The 16,546-nt window shown below is 45.1% G+C and overlaps 1 protein-coding gene and 3 pseudogenes across 1 annotated transcript; all 4 read right to left on the bottom strand.

Annotated features, from left to right (window-relative positions):
• Positions 1 to 2,735: 2,735 nt before the first annotated feature.
• Positions 2,736 to 3,047, bottom strand: LOC116094128 (annotated as a pseudogene).
• A 486-nt stretch (positions 3,048 to 3,533) lies between these two features.
• Positions 3,534 to 4,209, bottom strand: LOC116093229 (annotated as a pseudogene).
• A 4,814-nt stretch (positions 4,210 to 9,023) lies between these two features.
• LOC116093228 lies at positions 9,024 to 9,733 on the bottom strand (annotated as a pseudogene).
• A 341-nt stretch (positions 9,734 to 10,074) lies between these two features.
• LOC116094127 (protein S100-A15A) lies at positions 10,075 to 13,826 on the bottom strand. Its single transcript, XM_031376070.1, has 3 exons — positions 13,788 to 13,826; positions 12,475 to 12,694; positions 10,075 to 10,541 (listed from the first exon to the last, which is right to left on the bottom strand). The coding sequence occupies exons 2-3, from the start codon at positions 12,622 to 12,624 to the stop codon at positions 10,365 to 10,367; spliced, it is 327 nt and encodes a 108-aa protein (XP_031231930.1). The 5' UTR covers positions 12,625 to 12,694; positions 13,788 to 13,826; the 3' UTR covers positions 10,075 to 10,364.
• Positions 13,827 to 16,546: the final 2,720 nt, after the last annotated feature.

Genomic DNA, 16,546 nt, shown 5'->3' with positions numbered 1-16,546 from the left:
AAAACTCTCAATTACCATAGATGGAGAAAACAAGATATTCCATGACAAAACAAAATTTACACAATATTCACAAATCCAGCCCTACAAAGGATAGTAGATGGAAACATCAACATAAGGAGCAAAACTACACCCTAGAAGAAGCAAGAAAATAATCTTTCAACAAATCCACACAAACCTAATTCCACCTCTTACAACAAAAAACAACAGGAAGTAACAATTACTTTTTCTTAATATCTTAATATGAAAATTAATATTACCAACATATCCTAATCAATTGAAATCCAAAAATATGAGGAATTAGAAATTTGTTGATTGTCATCCAATGGCCTCTCTAATTTAGTAATTGGAGAAATAGGTTCAATATTGTACAATCTATATACACTTTCAGCTTGTTTTTTCATGACAGTGTCTTGCTGTGTACAACATAATGGTCTTGAAATCTTGCTTCTCCTATCTTAGCCTCTCTATTAGTAGTATTGTTTATTTCATGTTTTTACACTATACTGTGGTTGTCAGAACAGCTTATATATTTCAAAAGTATTTATATACCCAAAAGAAACATAGACAATTAACTTGGGAGGTGGCTTGTAAGAGAACAGCAGAGTGAGACTGAATGCTTTGCTTGACTTTTGTAACTCTTGTATCAAGTTTGAAGAAGAGGACTTTATAAGTTACTCTTTCTCTGAAATGAATGCTTTTCCAAATTATCATAGCTAATGAACCAAATTCTTACCCTCACCTAATGTCTGTGCCACCCTCCAAGCAGAACCATTGTTCATTGAAACAGTTGGTAAATGACTTTATGGATAGACCATCTTAATGCACACAGCACTTCTTAAATGAATGTAACCTGTTCTCTGTCAGCTGAGAATAAAGTCACTCACTCAAGTCAAACAACTTTGACTGTAGCAGGAAGTCTGTATCCAAAAATCATGCCTACAATTCATTCCTTGGAGCAGCAGAACTGTCAACTCTCAGCTTAGTTATGATGGAGGTAAAATCGTTTGGTGATGTGAAAGTCATTGAAGTACAGCCTTATTACAATGAAATCCAGTGTCTAAAAATTGTTCTTATTTTGGACTTGTAACACAGTAAGAGCCAAGATTTTAAACTCTACTAAGTACAAAACAAACAAACAAACAAAAAGACTTTATATATTTATGTTCATTTAAGAAAATACTAGTAGTGATGTATTATTTTGAAATATACAGTTAATGTTTGGAGTTATTTAAAATTTATATTGAGAAAAATATGTATTTTCAGTATTGCTGTAGACAAGCATCTACATAAGATTATTAAATTGATTGTTGTTTTATATCAAACAACCTTCATAATACTCATTTTAATTGTTATAATACTTTATAAATTTTAAGGAATATGACCAAAAAAAGATATTGTAGGTATTGAGTGGGGGGGTCTCTGGGAGGAGTTGGGATATAAAAGGGAAACAAGAATGTGATTTAATTCTATTTACTTAAAATATGTTTTTAAATGATAACAAATTCAGATAAATTGAAATCATGTAACTTTTCTCATCATAATGCAATAAAAGTTAAATAAAATAAAATAATAGTAAATAAAAAGTAAAAAATCTTCCTGGGAATCAATACCACATGAATATTTTTTATTTTTTTAAGAATTTTATCCACATACATAATGTATTTTAATCATGTTCACTACCTACTCCCCACTCCATCTCCTTCTATATCCCTTCCATGTCCCCCACCCACTAGTATTTTGCACACACACACACACACACACACACACACGCATATGCATATGCATATGCATATGCATATACATATACATATACATATACATATACATATACATATACATATACATATACATGGGGGCCATCCATAAAGAGTGGTCAACCTACCAGAAAGTCACATTTTTTTATTTTTTTTTAATGAGTTTAAGAGTATAGATCAAACTTTAATACTCAAAGCACATTTTATTTATTAAACCATTACATAATGAACTCCAGTGTTACACTAGTAAGCATTTTCCCACTAATATTTTGACTAAAAAATACAGTACAACTTTCCCAGAAACAGAAAGCACTTGTTTAGAACTGAGTGCTTGAACAATGAGGTGAGTGCAGGCCTAGGCTTCCTGGCCAAGGCAAAGATGGAGAAGTCAGGAAACAAAGCCCATTCCCCTGCCAGTTACGTGGTCTTTACCCTCTTTACTGAGTGCAAGTTAAAGTCCTCATTCCTAGCAAGTAAAGACAGCATGGGTTGCCTCTCCTGCCTCTCTCCCAACAACAATAAGGATTAGGAGCAGAGGGCAGGAGACGGCTTCTTGGCTTCTCGGTGCATTTTATTTGTTACTGTAACATTCTTTTTATTTAATCTTTAACCCTTAAGCATAAATACAAACAACGTTCTTCTGTGAACACAATGTTCTCACAGCCATTGTGTACTGACAGATAAACAACAAAGATTAATTTCTGGTGTTCTCTCTCTTACAGCTTCTCCAAGCAGTAGGTATCACACACACACCACAGAGGTAGGAAAGGCATTTTTAATAAATTATCTTCTTAATTGTAGAGAAATTCCCAAAATTAAACAGACAAAATGATAAACCATGCCTTGGGTGAGTCTCAAAGGCCGCACAGCATCTTCTCTATCTGAAGGATGAATTCCCTGGAGTGTCTAGTCTTTGTCCAGTAACTCGATGGCAAGGTGGTCCACGGTCACCAACCACACCAGGCGAGCCTAAGCCACCTCTCATTTGCCGATTCTTTGGGCCCACCCAGTCCTGCTGGCACAGAGGACATACAGCAGTTGTGGAAGAAATGGTTACATTCTCCCCAGACCACAACACAGTCCTCTTGTTTGTTTTCAGCTTGACATCTGAGACAGGCATCCATCACCTGTGGACCCTGCAGATGGAGCAGGTATCGCAACGTCCCAGCTCCACATGGCTACCGCGTTCCACTTTTTGAGGGAGAACATCTTGTTGCCTCCTGACTTGGAGCCTGCGCTCCCGGAGTGCGAGGAAAGGACACAGGGTTCCTCGCCGTCCTCCACGTCGGCCATGGCGGCAGCGCCCACATTTTTTATTATACTTTTGAGAATTTCATACATATATACAATGAAATATCATATACACTCTCCATTTTGCCCCTCCCTCTTATCTCAAAAGCCCTCCCCCACTCAACTTCATGTTGTCTTCTTTTTTTTTTTTTTAAACCCACTAAGTTCAATTAGTGCTGTCCGCATGTACAAGAGTGTGGGGCATGGGAAACCTACCAGTGGCCACACCCTCAAATCACTGTAATTCTCCCTTCCAGAGAAGCTACCACCTGACAGTGGCTGCTCAGTACAGACAAAAGGCTGGAAAGCAACCCCTCTATCAATTCAGGAATTTCAGTTGGTGTGATCTTGTGTGGATCTTGCGGAGATGACCATGGCTTATGAGAGTTCACTAATGCAATACTCATGTTGTGTCCAGAAGGCAGCATTTCCTAGCACTGCTCCTCGCCCTCCGTGTCTCAGTTTGTGCTTCTTTTTTTTTTTTTTTCCTTATGGAAAATTTATTGCAACTCTCCAACCGTCTTTTTTTACAACCGTCTTTTTCTTTTCAACGTCTTCCTCTGCAGCTTCCTTGGCCCATTTTGCTCGGATGCCAAAGAGCCAGGCATTGGCACGGGCCATTGCAGAGACTGGCAAAAGCCTTGAAGTTCTTCTCTTCTGTGATGACTCTGTCCTTTTCCTTTTTGTACACATTCCAGATGGGAATCACAGGTCCTGTCAGCTGTGTGGCCAGTTTAAGTTCTTCAGCGGAACTGTCTCCCTTCTTTGGAGCAGAAGGCTTCCTGAGGGGCAAGTATGAGCGTGTAGCAGTACTCCTTCAGGCGCTGCACAACATGGGCCTGCAGCGATTCAGAGGATTTGTTTCGCTTCCTTGGGTCCACAGAGATGCTGATGGTGCGAGACATTTTCTTGTGGATACCAGCCATCCTGAGTTCCTCCAGGCTGAAGCCACTGCCAGCCGGGACCTTGGTGTGGTATCTAACTGTAGGGCACCTCACGATGGGCCTGATGGGGCCAGACGCATGACAAGGGGCCATGGGACGTGCTTTCGCCTGCCGGGTCTTGTGTCTGAAGATCTTGCATGGTTAAACCAAGTGTCCACTTGCTGCTGCCAATCCTTGTGGAAGTGGGGCTTCAGGATTACGCCATTCTAGCTGGGCACCATGGCTGCCTCCTGTACAGGAGTTTGTGCTTCTATTACTATGAAAAAATACCATGAACAAAAGCAACTTGGGAAGGAAAGGGTTTATTTCATCTGACAACTTGTAGTCCATCAAGGACTACAAAGGCTAGAAGGCTGGAACTCAAAGCAAGAACCTGGAGGCAGGAACTGAAACAGACTCCATGGAGTTCTGTTTACTGACTTTGTCCCCATGGCTTGTTCAGCCTGCTTTCTTATACTGCTCAGGACCACCTGCTCAGGGGTGGCACCCAGTGAGCTGGGCCCTCCCACATCAACCATAGAGCAAGAAAGTGATCTCAAGTTTTCCCATAGGTTACTCAGTATTCTCCCAACTGAGGTTCCCTCTTCCAAAATGACTCTAGCTTGGACACGTTGACATACAACTAACCTGCATGCTCTAACTCTTACTTTCTTTCTGCCTTCTCTTCTCTAGTGTTGCCTGTGCCTAGAGAGGAGTGAAGGTTGATAATAACTAGCACTCCATCACTTCATTTTCAGTACTTTGGCCAGTTAGGCATCTCTGCATTAGCTGCTGCTCGCTGTAAAAAGAGGTTTCTCTAGGCACTGCTGCTATTTTGTAACTAACCACTTTCTGACTAGATTTTGAAGTTTGTGCCAGAGGAAAAAAAAATTCATGTCTAATATATTAGCCATGATCAAAATACCATGGCTAGGGAGCTCACAAGCCCTAGGGTACAAACCATGTTTCAGTTAAAAGCTTATACCATTAAAAAAAAAAAAAAAAGCTTGGCATGGTAGCAAACATGTCTAATTCCAATATTCAGGAAGGTTGAAACAGGAGGGTTGCCATGAGTTCAAGGCAAACCTGGGCTGCGTAATGAAATGCTGTTTCAAAAACCCTGAGAGAGAGAGAGAGTGGGCCGGGGGGAGGAAGAGGGAGACAGAGAGACAGAGAGACAGAGAGAGAGATCACATACACAATAAACCATACAAAGTGCTCCTAGAAACGGGAGCGAGCTGGGGGCAGAGTTGATCTGTGGTTGATCCCATAACTAGACACTGAGCCCTCCAGAGTCAGACTGCTAATATCCAAATCAATGAAACAAGTCCCTGCACCTGGTCCAATGTTACTTTAGGCTCATCGGGTGCTTCAGGAAGTAATACAGGAAGTGGAGCTGTGTGGCTTCAATCTAATGATCTGGTCATATTTCCTCCTTGGGACTCCTTGGTCATTTCTTAGTAGTGTCATTGATGCAGGAGCCCAGGTTCCTCAGCCTGTTCTTCAAGAAGGACCAAGGAGAGGCCTTCTGCTTGTCCCACTTGAGCCATTGTTAGCTGACCACAAGCCAGCCCAGTGCCTGACATGCACAAAGGCAGCAGCCACAACCATAATAGTGAATAATAAAGGCTAATAGCTGACAGTTATTGGGTATGTGTTGTATGTACCATTGTGAGGACTTCCTCAATGCTTTACTTACATAAACTCTCCTCACTCTCTTTCCTGTGAGGCACGTGTGTTACAGACCCCATTGTACAGAGGAGACTGAGGCCCTCCATGAGACACTGAGATGGAGGTGGTTTAAGAAGGGATATGACAGCATCTATTTCCTTCCCAGCCTGGAATGCCTCTGTCCTCTTACTATCCAGCTAAGGGAGCATCTATGTTCTCCACCCTGCCCTCCATCCATCTCCCCAACAGCACAGCTAATCCTCCTTCCTCTGTTCCTCACAAGCCCTTATCCAATAAGTCTCTTTTGCAAAAGGGAATGGTATACATCCACCATGATAAGAGGTAAGCTGACCCCTAGCTAGCAAAATAGAACTCAATGCTATATCACAAGTTTCCAACCAATAATCAGCCCGTAGTTTACACATATTCTATACCAGGCATGGTTTTATATGATTATGCATACATCACCTTACCCCAAAGCAACACATCTCTTTTCAAAATGTGTTTACATCTGCTGATTCTTTTGCCACTCATAGAAGTCTAGTAGAGCGAACTTTACAAGTAAAAATTTCCCTATATAAAACATAAGGAAACTGAGGCACATGTGTTACTCGGCGTCTTTTCTCAGGCTCATTGAACTTAAAGATGTTTATGAGTGAGGGCTTCCTGCCATCATCCTCAGCAGGACAAGTAGTGCATGGGTCCATGAACTCTCACCAGATAGCATCCCCTCTAAGTGGGGCAGCAGGGTTGGCTGACAGCAGCAGTCAGTGTGTGCTGAGAACATAACTGGCTTGGCGGAAATGAAGACATTCTAAAGAAACATTTTGTGGCTCTCAATCTGACTATCAGACTATTGAAACAATGGACTCCAAAGAAATGGGAAGTTCCCCCAAAGATCTCATGGTGGGAGGAGGGAAAGGCACCAACCAGAAGGGGACCTGTCTCTAGAAAAAGATTTCACACCATTCTAACAACTTGTCTGACTGCCTTACAGGGTCAGTGATGGGCAGGACCATACCTTGAGAGGACTGCTTAGACATACATATCCTTGGCCCTCCATGTAAATTTCCATCTTTACTTTAGGAACTTGGAGAGTTCATTGGTCTCTTTGTCCTTCACCCCAACATGGCCACATGAATAAATCTTTCTCTGATTCCCACTTGTAATTTTGCTCTTTTAATTGGCTTACTGGGAATAGGTGGCTGGACCTGATTTGGAGCACTGGTTATGACCTCTGAGTTCAACAAGAAGTAAATAAGCATGCTAGAGGAAAGGCCGAATTTGTAATTACCTGACAATATGGAGCAATCTAGGATGAGGGTGGCAGGGGTGTGTTTACAGGAAAAGGCTGAGACCCCAGGCTCGTGTCTCAACAGCCAGCTCTGAGGAAACCCAGGCAGAGGAAGCAGCACTGGTGGGGAAATCATCAGGAAGTGTTGGGTAGGTGCCACGTGCTCAGGCTGCCAAGGCTTCTGTGACCTTGAAAGGTTGGTGCGACCCACCGCCTGCCAGTGTAACAAGCAGGACCTGCCTGGACCCTGAGGGAGAGCAGCTGAGTAACCCAGGATACTGGATTTTTGATATGAACAAAAAGTAATCAAGAGGTGTCCTAGGAGGGGCACAGGTCTAAGTCACTAGATTTCAGGCCCATGGGTCCCCTTTTCTGATTTCCTTCCTCAAAAACCTGCTGAACCAGTCATGTGAGGACACTAGGCCGGTGGCATAAAGATAGAGGCATGCCCTTCATGGGATTAGACTTTGAGGAGAAAGGGATACAAGCCTCTGCCCAGAGTCTTCAGAAAAGATGGGCCACCAAGTAGGACGCTAACAGTGCCTTGGGGAAAGAAACCCTTCCTGCAAGAGTCTTCCCTCATCTCTAGGCTCCAGGAAGGGAAAGAAAAATGACACTGCCAGGCAGCCACAGGGACCAGTCAGGAGGGCAGGGACCACAGGACTGGGCCCACTGAGTCATGAATAGCTCAGAATCAGGAGAAACACCAGTCATCGCCATGTTATATTAGTAACAACCACACCCAACCATTCTCCTCCAGGAAGCCTTCCATGGTTCACAACTCCCAGCTTCTATTTATCACTCTTCCACTGGCGGGTATCTGCTGCTTTGTTGGGCTAGCTTACTGGCTTTGCAAGGACTTGCCTTGCCTCTCTGACTCAGCATATACAAAAGCCAGTGGACAGTGTTGCCTAGCACACTGGCTCCCACAGTGACATGGGTCATGTCCGGGTCAACAACCAGCATCATCTTCCCCAGGATCAGCGGCAACAGATACCTGGGTCTCACTCTGAACCCCTTCCCCCCCAAAAAAATCTGTCCTTAAGGACTAAGACTTTGACATTTACATTTCTATCCCGTCCTTCTGTCCCTATGTGCAGCTCCTGACTTGTCCACACTGTACTGCACCTGTCCAGAATGGGCAGAAACCCCTTATGGAATCTCCCATCTCCCCCCACCTGATCCATTCTCCAAGGCACCCAAATTCCACTACACCACTTTCAAGGATAGGACCCAAATCTCAATGTCCTCCTGAGTAAATGAAGCTCGCACGTTCCGCTTGGACTTTTATTTCCAGAGTACTCTCTGCTGTTCCAGGCGCACCATCTGGGTTTCTGGTGCTATTAGATCTTCTTTTTGTTTGTTTGTTTGTTTGTTTGTTTGTTTGTTTTATAAAATATAGTTTTATTTTATGTTACTCTGCTGTTACATAGGGCATAACATTTTCACAAGGCTTTTTTGGGACTACAGTCAATGATTAGCAAGCATACAACATAGTGGTCCAACTCTCTAAAGAACAATCACTGGACGAACCGATACCCTCTCACATGAGCACAAATCTGCATGGGAAAGTACGAAAGGTTAGACATGGACTTGGTGTACTTTATTTCTCCTTTCTAGTGTATTAAGAAAGGACATGCATTTTAATTTGCCCAAAGCAATGGCTTTATTCTGGCAGCAACATGCTACTTCTATCACAAGGTGAAGTGAATACCAGAGCTACAAAGGCAGGAGGTGTAAGTGAATTTTTATTGGGAAGGAAGTTGTCAACTTAAACAGCAGCAAATGAAGAATACATAAGGAAACTCCCTGTTGTCACAAACAGATGTTACCTCCAGAATATGTGGCACAGGAGACATTTCAATCTGTGACCCCCAAGCCTGGATTCATTAAGCACTTTCCCATTCAATCTAACACTTCTGGATTCCTATTTAAAAAGAATTTGTAATAAGAGCATGGAAAAGTCGCTTCTGAAAGGAAACCCCCAAGAGGGTTCAGAAAAGGAATGTAGAAATCAAGAAGTTACTGTTACAATTACTTTAAATTGTAATACACTACATTTCCATATCTTCACAGTAATACAAAACATGGTCACTCGCAGAACTGGTTCAGTAACTGCATGATCAGGGTGCTGTCTTGGTAGGAGCCTTCGTTCAGTGTATCAAGCTCTGCGATGGCCTCGTCAAAAGCCATTTTAGCCAGTGTGCAGGCAAGCTCTGGATTATTAAGGATCTCATAGCAAAATACAGAAAAGTTAAGAGCCAGCCCAGGCGGATTGGATGTGTAGGTTGCATCTCTTTCTTGCTTATATCAAATGCCTCTTGGTAGGCTCCTTGGGAATTTTCTATCGTTTGTTTTCGATCATCACCACAAGCTACTTCAGCAAGATACCGGAAATAATCTCCCTTCATTTTCAGATAAAAGACCTTACTCTCTGGATTAGTTGCATTGGCTATTAGATACTTATCCAACAATTCCAGGACCGTGGTGCAGATGGACCTCAGCTCCGACTCCACTTTCTCCCGATAGTCCTTGATCAGCTGCAACTTCTTGTCAGAGGTGTCGGTCTTCTACTCGATGCTCGAGATGACCCTCCAGGCGGACCTGCGGGCCCCCGGCCACGTTCTTGTAGGCCACCGACAGCTGCTTGTGCTCCTCATTGGACAGCTCAGCGCCCTGCTCCGTCATGGCTTTCAAGCAGGTGGCCATGTCATCGTAGCGCTCAGCCTGCTCCACCAGCTTAGCCTTCTGGATCAGCTCGGTCTTCTCCATGGTGAGCAAGGGCGAGCGCCGAGCCAGATTCGGAGTCCTCCTTCTAGTCTCCGCTGCCACGACACGAGTCTTATTATATCTTCTTAAAACTCTTCCTCCTCCCCTTCCTGGTCCTGGGCATCTCCTGTGTGTGTAGACTCACAAAAAGACTCCTTCTATGCACCATTATCCGTGTGGCTCCACTACCCCTTATATGCAATGAATGATCAGTCAGTAGCATTATTGGGAGGTTTTACTTCCTTCTCAGACGGTGCCCTGGCCTAGAGAAGAGCCCCTTCCTTACAAACTGAGATCAGACAGAAGGCCATCTCACACCTCAGATAAGATTTCTGTTAGCAAGGCTGGGTCTCTTGCATCAGATAAAGGTGCCTTGGATTCAAGGCCAGTATTCCCCCATCAAGCAAGGGATCACTGAAGGCAGGTACCATTGTCTCCTGTCCAAAACGATGTTTCTGATAATAAAGACTAAATTTCTTTTACTGAACATTAAGGGATACCCAGAACCATGACCTGAGTCCTTCCCAGAAATATTTGTGATATGGTTTGTACGCATGTGTGCACACCTAAGAAGAAATACATTGCTGAGTTCTGTAAGCTGTTCATGGTCAGGCCATGGCTGCGGAGAGAGGTTCCGGTGATGAGAGACTGCCTGTCCTCCCTCTAGTAGAGGCTGTGCTGGGTGCAGTAGTGTATGCACAACTGCCGGTGGTACTGGAGATGATAGTCCTTCACCAGCTTGCCCAAGATGTACAGGAACTCATCAAAGCAGATCTGGTTGTCCTTGTTTTTGTCAGCCGCCTGGAACAGCTCTGTGATGTAGTATGGCTGCCTGCGGCCCTGCCAAACACGAAGAGGATCGTCAACACACACTGTGCATCCAGTACACGAGTCCTCCAGACTCCCCCTGCTGGGCATGTAGGGGATTACAGCAGCATGGTCCCCGTCATGGAAAACAAGGACAAGGTCACCACATCCTACAAAATCAGGCTGAAGAGGCACAGGTGTTGATGGACACCTAGAGTGGCATGGACACAGAGACCAAAAATAGTCCTTTCAAAGGGAAACTGTAAGTAATTCCTGATTTGAACTCAGTAACCTTGAGTCCCCAGAACCACTTCACATACAGTGCTGTCTTCACAGATACACTGTAAGCTCTCCACAAGAAACGCTTGTACAGGCTTCCTGAAGGCAAGCCACTGCCTTCTTTCTCCATACTAAGAGCTCCTTAAGGGGAGCCGAGGAGAGCCCATCAGATGTAGAAAGACTCGTACTCTGGATGTTTCCATGCATACACACATCTCCAGCAGGACCATCTCCGTGTCAGGCAGATATCTGTATGTTATCCTACCTACCTAGTCATTATTTATGAAACACTACCTGGTTTCTCTATAGTGTGCAGAAAGTAGAATAGGGCAGAGAAATGGCCACAGGAGCTGCTCAGGATATCCAAGCAGAGGACCCTGAGGCTGAAGATCTGAATGGCCAAGGGAAAGACTGTTTGAGATGGGAGAGGGGTGTGAGGAAAGCCGGGGTTCTTGTTTACAAAGAAGATATGAGACCGATGGAGATGGAAGGGCATGGCAGAAAATGAGGGAGGGTCAGGAAAAGCAGGTTTCAGCAAGATTTTCCTGATATATGTGGGCAGGCTCAAGTACAGAATGGAGCATCTGGGAAGCATTTGAGGGAAGGAAGGTTAACTCATTTGTAAGTAGCTTCAGAGTTCAACCCCTCATCCCTGTAGGAAATCAGCAGCTTCTCTCACCTTACCAGCCCCACCATCCTATAACCCCATCACATCCAGAGGATGAGCCTTTCTACATCTGACGGGCTCTCCTCAGCTCCCTTATCAATATTCATCCTTACCAAGCCTACCAGCTATGCCCTTGTGTCTGTCTCCAAGAGCCCTTCAGCAAAGGCAATATTATGGCTTCTATGGTCGCAGGCCTGGGCAATCCAAGGCAGTCCCAAGGAGTTCTTCCCAGAAGAGAAATATTTCCTTAAACAGTTAGCAAGAAACTCTTATCCTGTCTGTCTTCTAAGCCCTCAGAGGAACATTCCAGAAAGGATGAGGCTGTCTTTATGGTCTTTCTCAAAGCCTGGAAGTAGGTGAAGGAGATGTTTTACAAAAATGAGCAGACTTCAGAAGACAGCACCCACGCTTTCCTTCAGAGCTGCAGTCCCTAAGAAGCACAGTAGCAGGGGATTAGGACTAATCACAGACTGGATGAGCAGGCTCTATAAGCCCAGGCAGGATCTGGGGCTGGCTCCATCTGACACTAAGAAGCCCTAGGCATAAGAAGTAGAAGAGGTTATATTTCCCATGCCCACCAGACCAGGGCAGCCTCCACAGCCAAAACCACCTACTCTAGACTCATGGCAGACATGTTGGTGAAGGGACTTATGCTCTGAGGGCTCACAGAGAGAGTTTGAATTTGTAGCACTGTCACTGATTAAAGAGGCTTGTGAACAGAGAACAGCTTTGAGCCTGCCATGATCACAGGAGGCAGAAGAATCCGAAGGTGTGATGTTAGGCTGTAGTCTCAGAGATTAGCTCTTCATGGGACTGGAGTGAAACCAAGCTGGTGACTTCAGAGAAGGGAAGGGCAGGAAATAAAGCAAACCCTGCCCTCTGCATGCCCTCCCTCCTCCATCCTCCTTTTGGAACAGGAGATTCTCACGGGAGTCAGCTCCTTCCACCTAACCCCCTCACCCCTCATTTCCAATCCCACAAACAGCACTCTCTCCCACTCCAGCCCCAGACCCTACATACCAAGGTGTTCATGAAGCGAGGCACACTATCCAAGAGCAGGGCTTTCAACTCCTCCAGGGACAAGGTCTCCTTGTCCCCCTCCCGGGCAGCATAGTGATGGAAGCAGTGTATGATTTGGAAGAGGGAGTCTTCTACTGGTGTGTCTGGCATGACTGATGGACCCCCCAGGGTACAGGCGGATCTACAGAGCAGAGGAGGAGGCTCTGGGACAGTGGAGAGTCTGTAAGGAGGAAGAAGAACCAGGTCTGCTAACAGGAGGGATTCTTCCTCCTGGAGACATCTGCCCCCTGCCCACTTCCCTGGGCTGCATCAGAAAGAGGCCTCCTCAAACTCCTGCAGGTCCCGTGTCAACTTGGTTCAATGGTTCTGCCCTCAACAAGCTTTCCTGCCTGATCTAAGAGTGAGTCCTTTCACTGGAACTGAGGGCCTCCTGGGTCCAGGAGTGGTCTCCTCACTGCTAATAGTCAAGATCTGAACAAACTAAAGATGGTTTGAAGCAGGACGCTGTTTTTGTTGTGTACAATGAAAATGTTGAAATTCTCAAAGAGGCAAGATCCCTATACTACCTGATGGGACCCGCAGAAAACTAAGATAATTATACTGCACAGGAGAATCAGACCAGGCATCATGCTGTTTGTGTGTTTTATTTCTCACTGGAATATACAGACAGACAGAACAGCCATTGACACCTTTGGCCCCACCACTATCTGGTATGTTATCTTCTCTAGGAATTGTTACCCCCAGCATAAGACTTTGCTGTCATGAGCCCTATAATCCTGGGGCCTTCTCACAGCTCTATGCACCGTCCATCAGATATCCATGGCCCCTCACTCCATACTTCCTACAGAGGTAGGGGTGATAGGAAGCAACTGCCTTCTCTAAACCCTGTGCAAACAACAATCACATCAACCATGCATCCCACTTCTTCTGGGCCAGGCAGACAGATGATAGGCAAAATATCTCAAACAGCATCCCATTTCGTCCACACAGGGCCCTGGGAAGTTGAGCATCATGACCCTATTTTCCTGGAGGGAAAATGTAATCCAAAGAGGCTAGGGAACTCACCAAAATTCCCACACACCTGCTACACATAGATTTGCCCTCAAATCCTTATATTTGTGGACAAGCCCAAAGACATGCTTGTCCTCTGGGACTTTAAACTACTTTGGGGCCACAGTTCCCTTGTTGGACCACTTGCTCATACTATGCATGTTCTCCATAACAGACAAGCTGAGGGTCTCTGCTCTCTAAGAGCTGCACACAGCCAGCACAGCCCACACCACCCCCAAGACTGTCTTGAAGGGGACACTCACCTGTCGCTCTTGGTGCAGGGCTGCTCAGCATCCACAGCCTGGCTTCCGTATGATCCTGTAAATCAGACAAAAGGCAGACTTCTGAGGAGAGCTTCTGAGGGGAACTTCCACCATGCTAGACATCCTACCCGTTCCTGGCCCACCCATTTATGACAGCCAGTGTGTGGCTTTCCACTGGTTCTTCTACAGCAGGAACAAACCTTAACTGCATTCCTGGGATGACATCGTCATACTCCTGGTTTTAGGGACCCACCTCCAGGACCTGAAAAACCTAGGAATCATAAAGGTTTCATTATACATCCACTGCCTCCAATCAGAGCTCATCATCCCACCCCACCCCCTAGCCCCAGGGACATCCTTAAAAACAGCTTCCTTGGACACCCTCCCTCAATTAGTGAACCTCCAAAGTCCACAGTAATGAATCACATTCATCCACTCAATACACAAATATTTCATGAGTATTTGCAGCATGCCATGCCCTCTGCTAGGCAATATGAATAAGACACTTGGCCAGGTAGCTCACAGGATGGAGTTGAATAATAGGGCTGGCAGTTATACATGGACACCATGTACCCTGGGAAAGTATAGGACAATCAGGGCACCCATCAAGGGCCACCTTCTCCCAGAAAAAAATAATTAAGGAAAACAACTTAGGGAGGTGCTATTTGAGCAGTCTCTTGAAAAGAAATTTTTAGTTGCTCTGGGGCATAGAGGCGCTCTAGTCATAGGGGGATGTACAAGCAAAAGCTTGGAGGTATGGGACAGCACGGCCTGCTCTGGACGTGAAGTTGACATGGTATACATGAATGCTTAAAAGGGCGAAGCTCCGGACAGCAAGCAGATGAAAGGTGAGGGCCCTGTGCACCTAGCCAATGCTGAACTGTGACTTTCTACGTGGAAAGAGCTTAAATATTGCTTTAGTAGTCTGGATGATGTATGGAGGTCAAGACCTTCACAGACACACACACACACACACACACACACAAACATAGTGCTAGGATCAGTTTAGACCATTAGAAAATAACCAACTGCAACCCAGAACTAACTCTACTGAGTAGTCCAGACCTGTACATCTGGCCTCTACACAAGTGCCACTTAACTATAAAGGACAAATTCATTCTCCTTTTTCATCTCACCCCAGTACAAGCCTTCTCTCAGTGCCAGCTGCTGTGTGACCATCTCAACCCAAGTACACAGGGGACCACGAAAGCTGATGAGTGTATCTCCCAGAAGGTGGCGCCAAAGATCAAGCAACTGATTGAGAGTCTTCGCTGCATCCCAGAAGGCTCCCCAGAAACTGAGGGTACAGAGTAAGGGTACTAGAGCCCCAGGGTTCAATCCCAGCACCACCCTACCAACCATAGCACAACGACACGCTTGACAATAACAAATACTTAACCCAGTCCCTTTTCCGGTCTGCATTCCTCTAACAACACAATTTCCTCAACCGACAGTGGCTTATCGAACCCCTATTGTCTTTCTATGATTAAAATATGGCTCTGTTTTCTCAACTATTTGGAAATGCCAAGCTAGAACCCTAGAAAACTTTGTTAAATATCTCTGATTCGTCCATCATTCACTGGTAATTTATCCCAAGAAATAGACTAACTAGATGTTCTTTTTTGTTTTGTTTTGTTTTGTTTTTGTTTTTGTTTTTTTGTTTTTTTGAGACAGGGTTTCTCTGTGTAGCCCTGGCTGTCCTGGTATTCACTCTGTAGACCAGTCTGGTCTCGAACTCAGAAATCCACCTGCCTCTGCCTCCCAAGTGCTGGGATTAAATGCATGCGCCACCACTGCCCAGCCCTAACTAGATGTTCTAAGCAATACTTATAAAAATACTCAAAAAAGAAAAAGAAAGAAAGAAAATATTCACCACTGTAATGTCTATAATTGAGAAGCATAGGTAAATCATATAATTAACACTTTTAGTACTTAGACAAATACTCTATAATATTTTGTATTTCAGCTGTAGCTATCACATATGTGGAATGAAGATCCAGCACCCCTTCCTGGCCTGTCTCTCTCCCTGCTCACACCTCACTCCCCCCAGGGACTCTCTCTCTTCACCTCCTCCTGGCCCATATCCCTCCCTGATCACAGCCCACCTCCTCCAGGTACTCTCTCTCTTCACCTCCCTGATCCCATCTCACTCCCCACCCCACGCCCACTCTCTCTGCACCAAAAGTGATTCAGACACCAGGTTATGCTGCCTGCACCTCCTTCCTGGCCCCATCCTCTAAGATCACCCAAGCTTAAAGCTGCTTTCAGGGACCACCACCTGCTTCTGGCCCCTCTCCCCACGCTGGGACCTACCATATTCCAGCCTATCGCCCCAGGGACTGCCCAGGCACCACATATGACCCAGAACCCTGTAAGCTGCCTAGCTGGGACCCTCCAGTTGTCCTATCTGATGTTTAGACCCAGGACCAGCCCCATTCCTTGGAAAATCTTTTTTCGAACCCTTTTATCAAGCTGTGAAGGCACCAGACCATAGCAGGTAAGCTATAGAGGTTTATCTTGGGACAGTCTATAGCCCAAGTACACAAACAGGAAACCTGCATCCTAGCTCTACTGTGAATTAGCCCCATCCTGAATACTGTGGCCTGCAATGGAAGAGGATGACCAGAACAAGAAAGGAAAAAAGAAGAAAACAAACAAAACCTCAACCAAGAACTAACTCCAGATGTGTAAACCTCAAGTCATAAGTTAAAACACACACACACACACACACACACACACACACACACACACACACACAC

This window comes from Mastomys coucha, unplaced genomic scaffold, assembly GCF_008632895.1.
Source record: "Mastomys coucha isolate ucsf_1 unplaced genomic scaffold, UCSF_Mcou_1 pScaffold16, whole genome shotgun sequence".
Lineage (NCBI taxonomy): Eukaryota > Metazoa > Chordata > Mammalia > Rodentia > Muridae > Mastomys > Mastomys coucha.
Note: the sequence above shows the minus strand (reverse complement) of the source record. Positions and strands in the feature narration are given on the sequence as shown.

What these genes read in the sequence shown, in the direction of transcription:
- LOC116094127 (XM_031376070.1), bottom strand. Translation starts at nt 12,624, where the DNA reads ATGCCAGACACACCAGTAGAAGACTCCCTCTTCCAAATCATACACTGC. An exon ending in CTCGCTTCATGAACACCTTG is followed by an intron (nt 10,542 to 12,474) that starts GTATGTAGGGTC and finishes CGTGTTTGGCAG; the next exon opens with GGCCGCAGGCAGCCATACTA.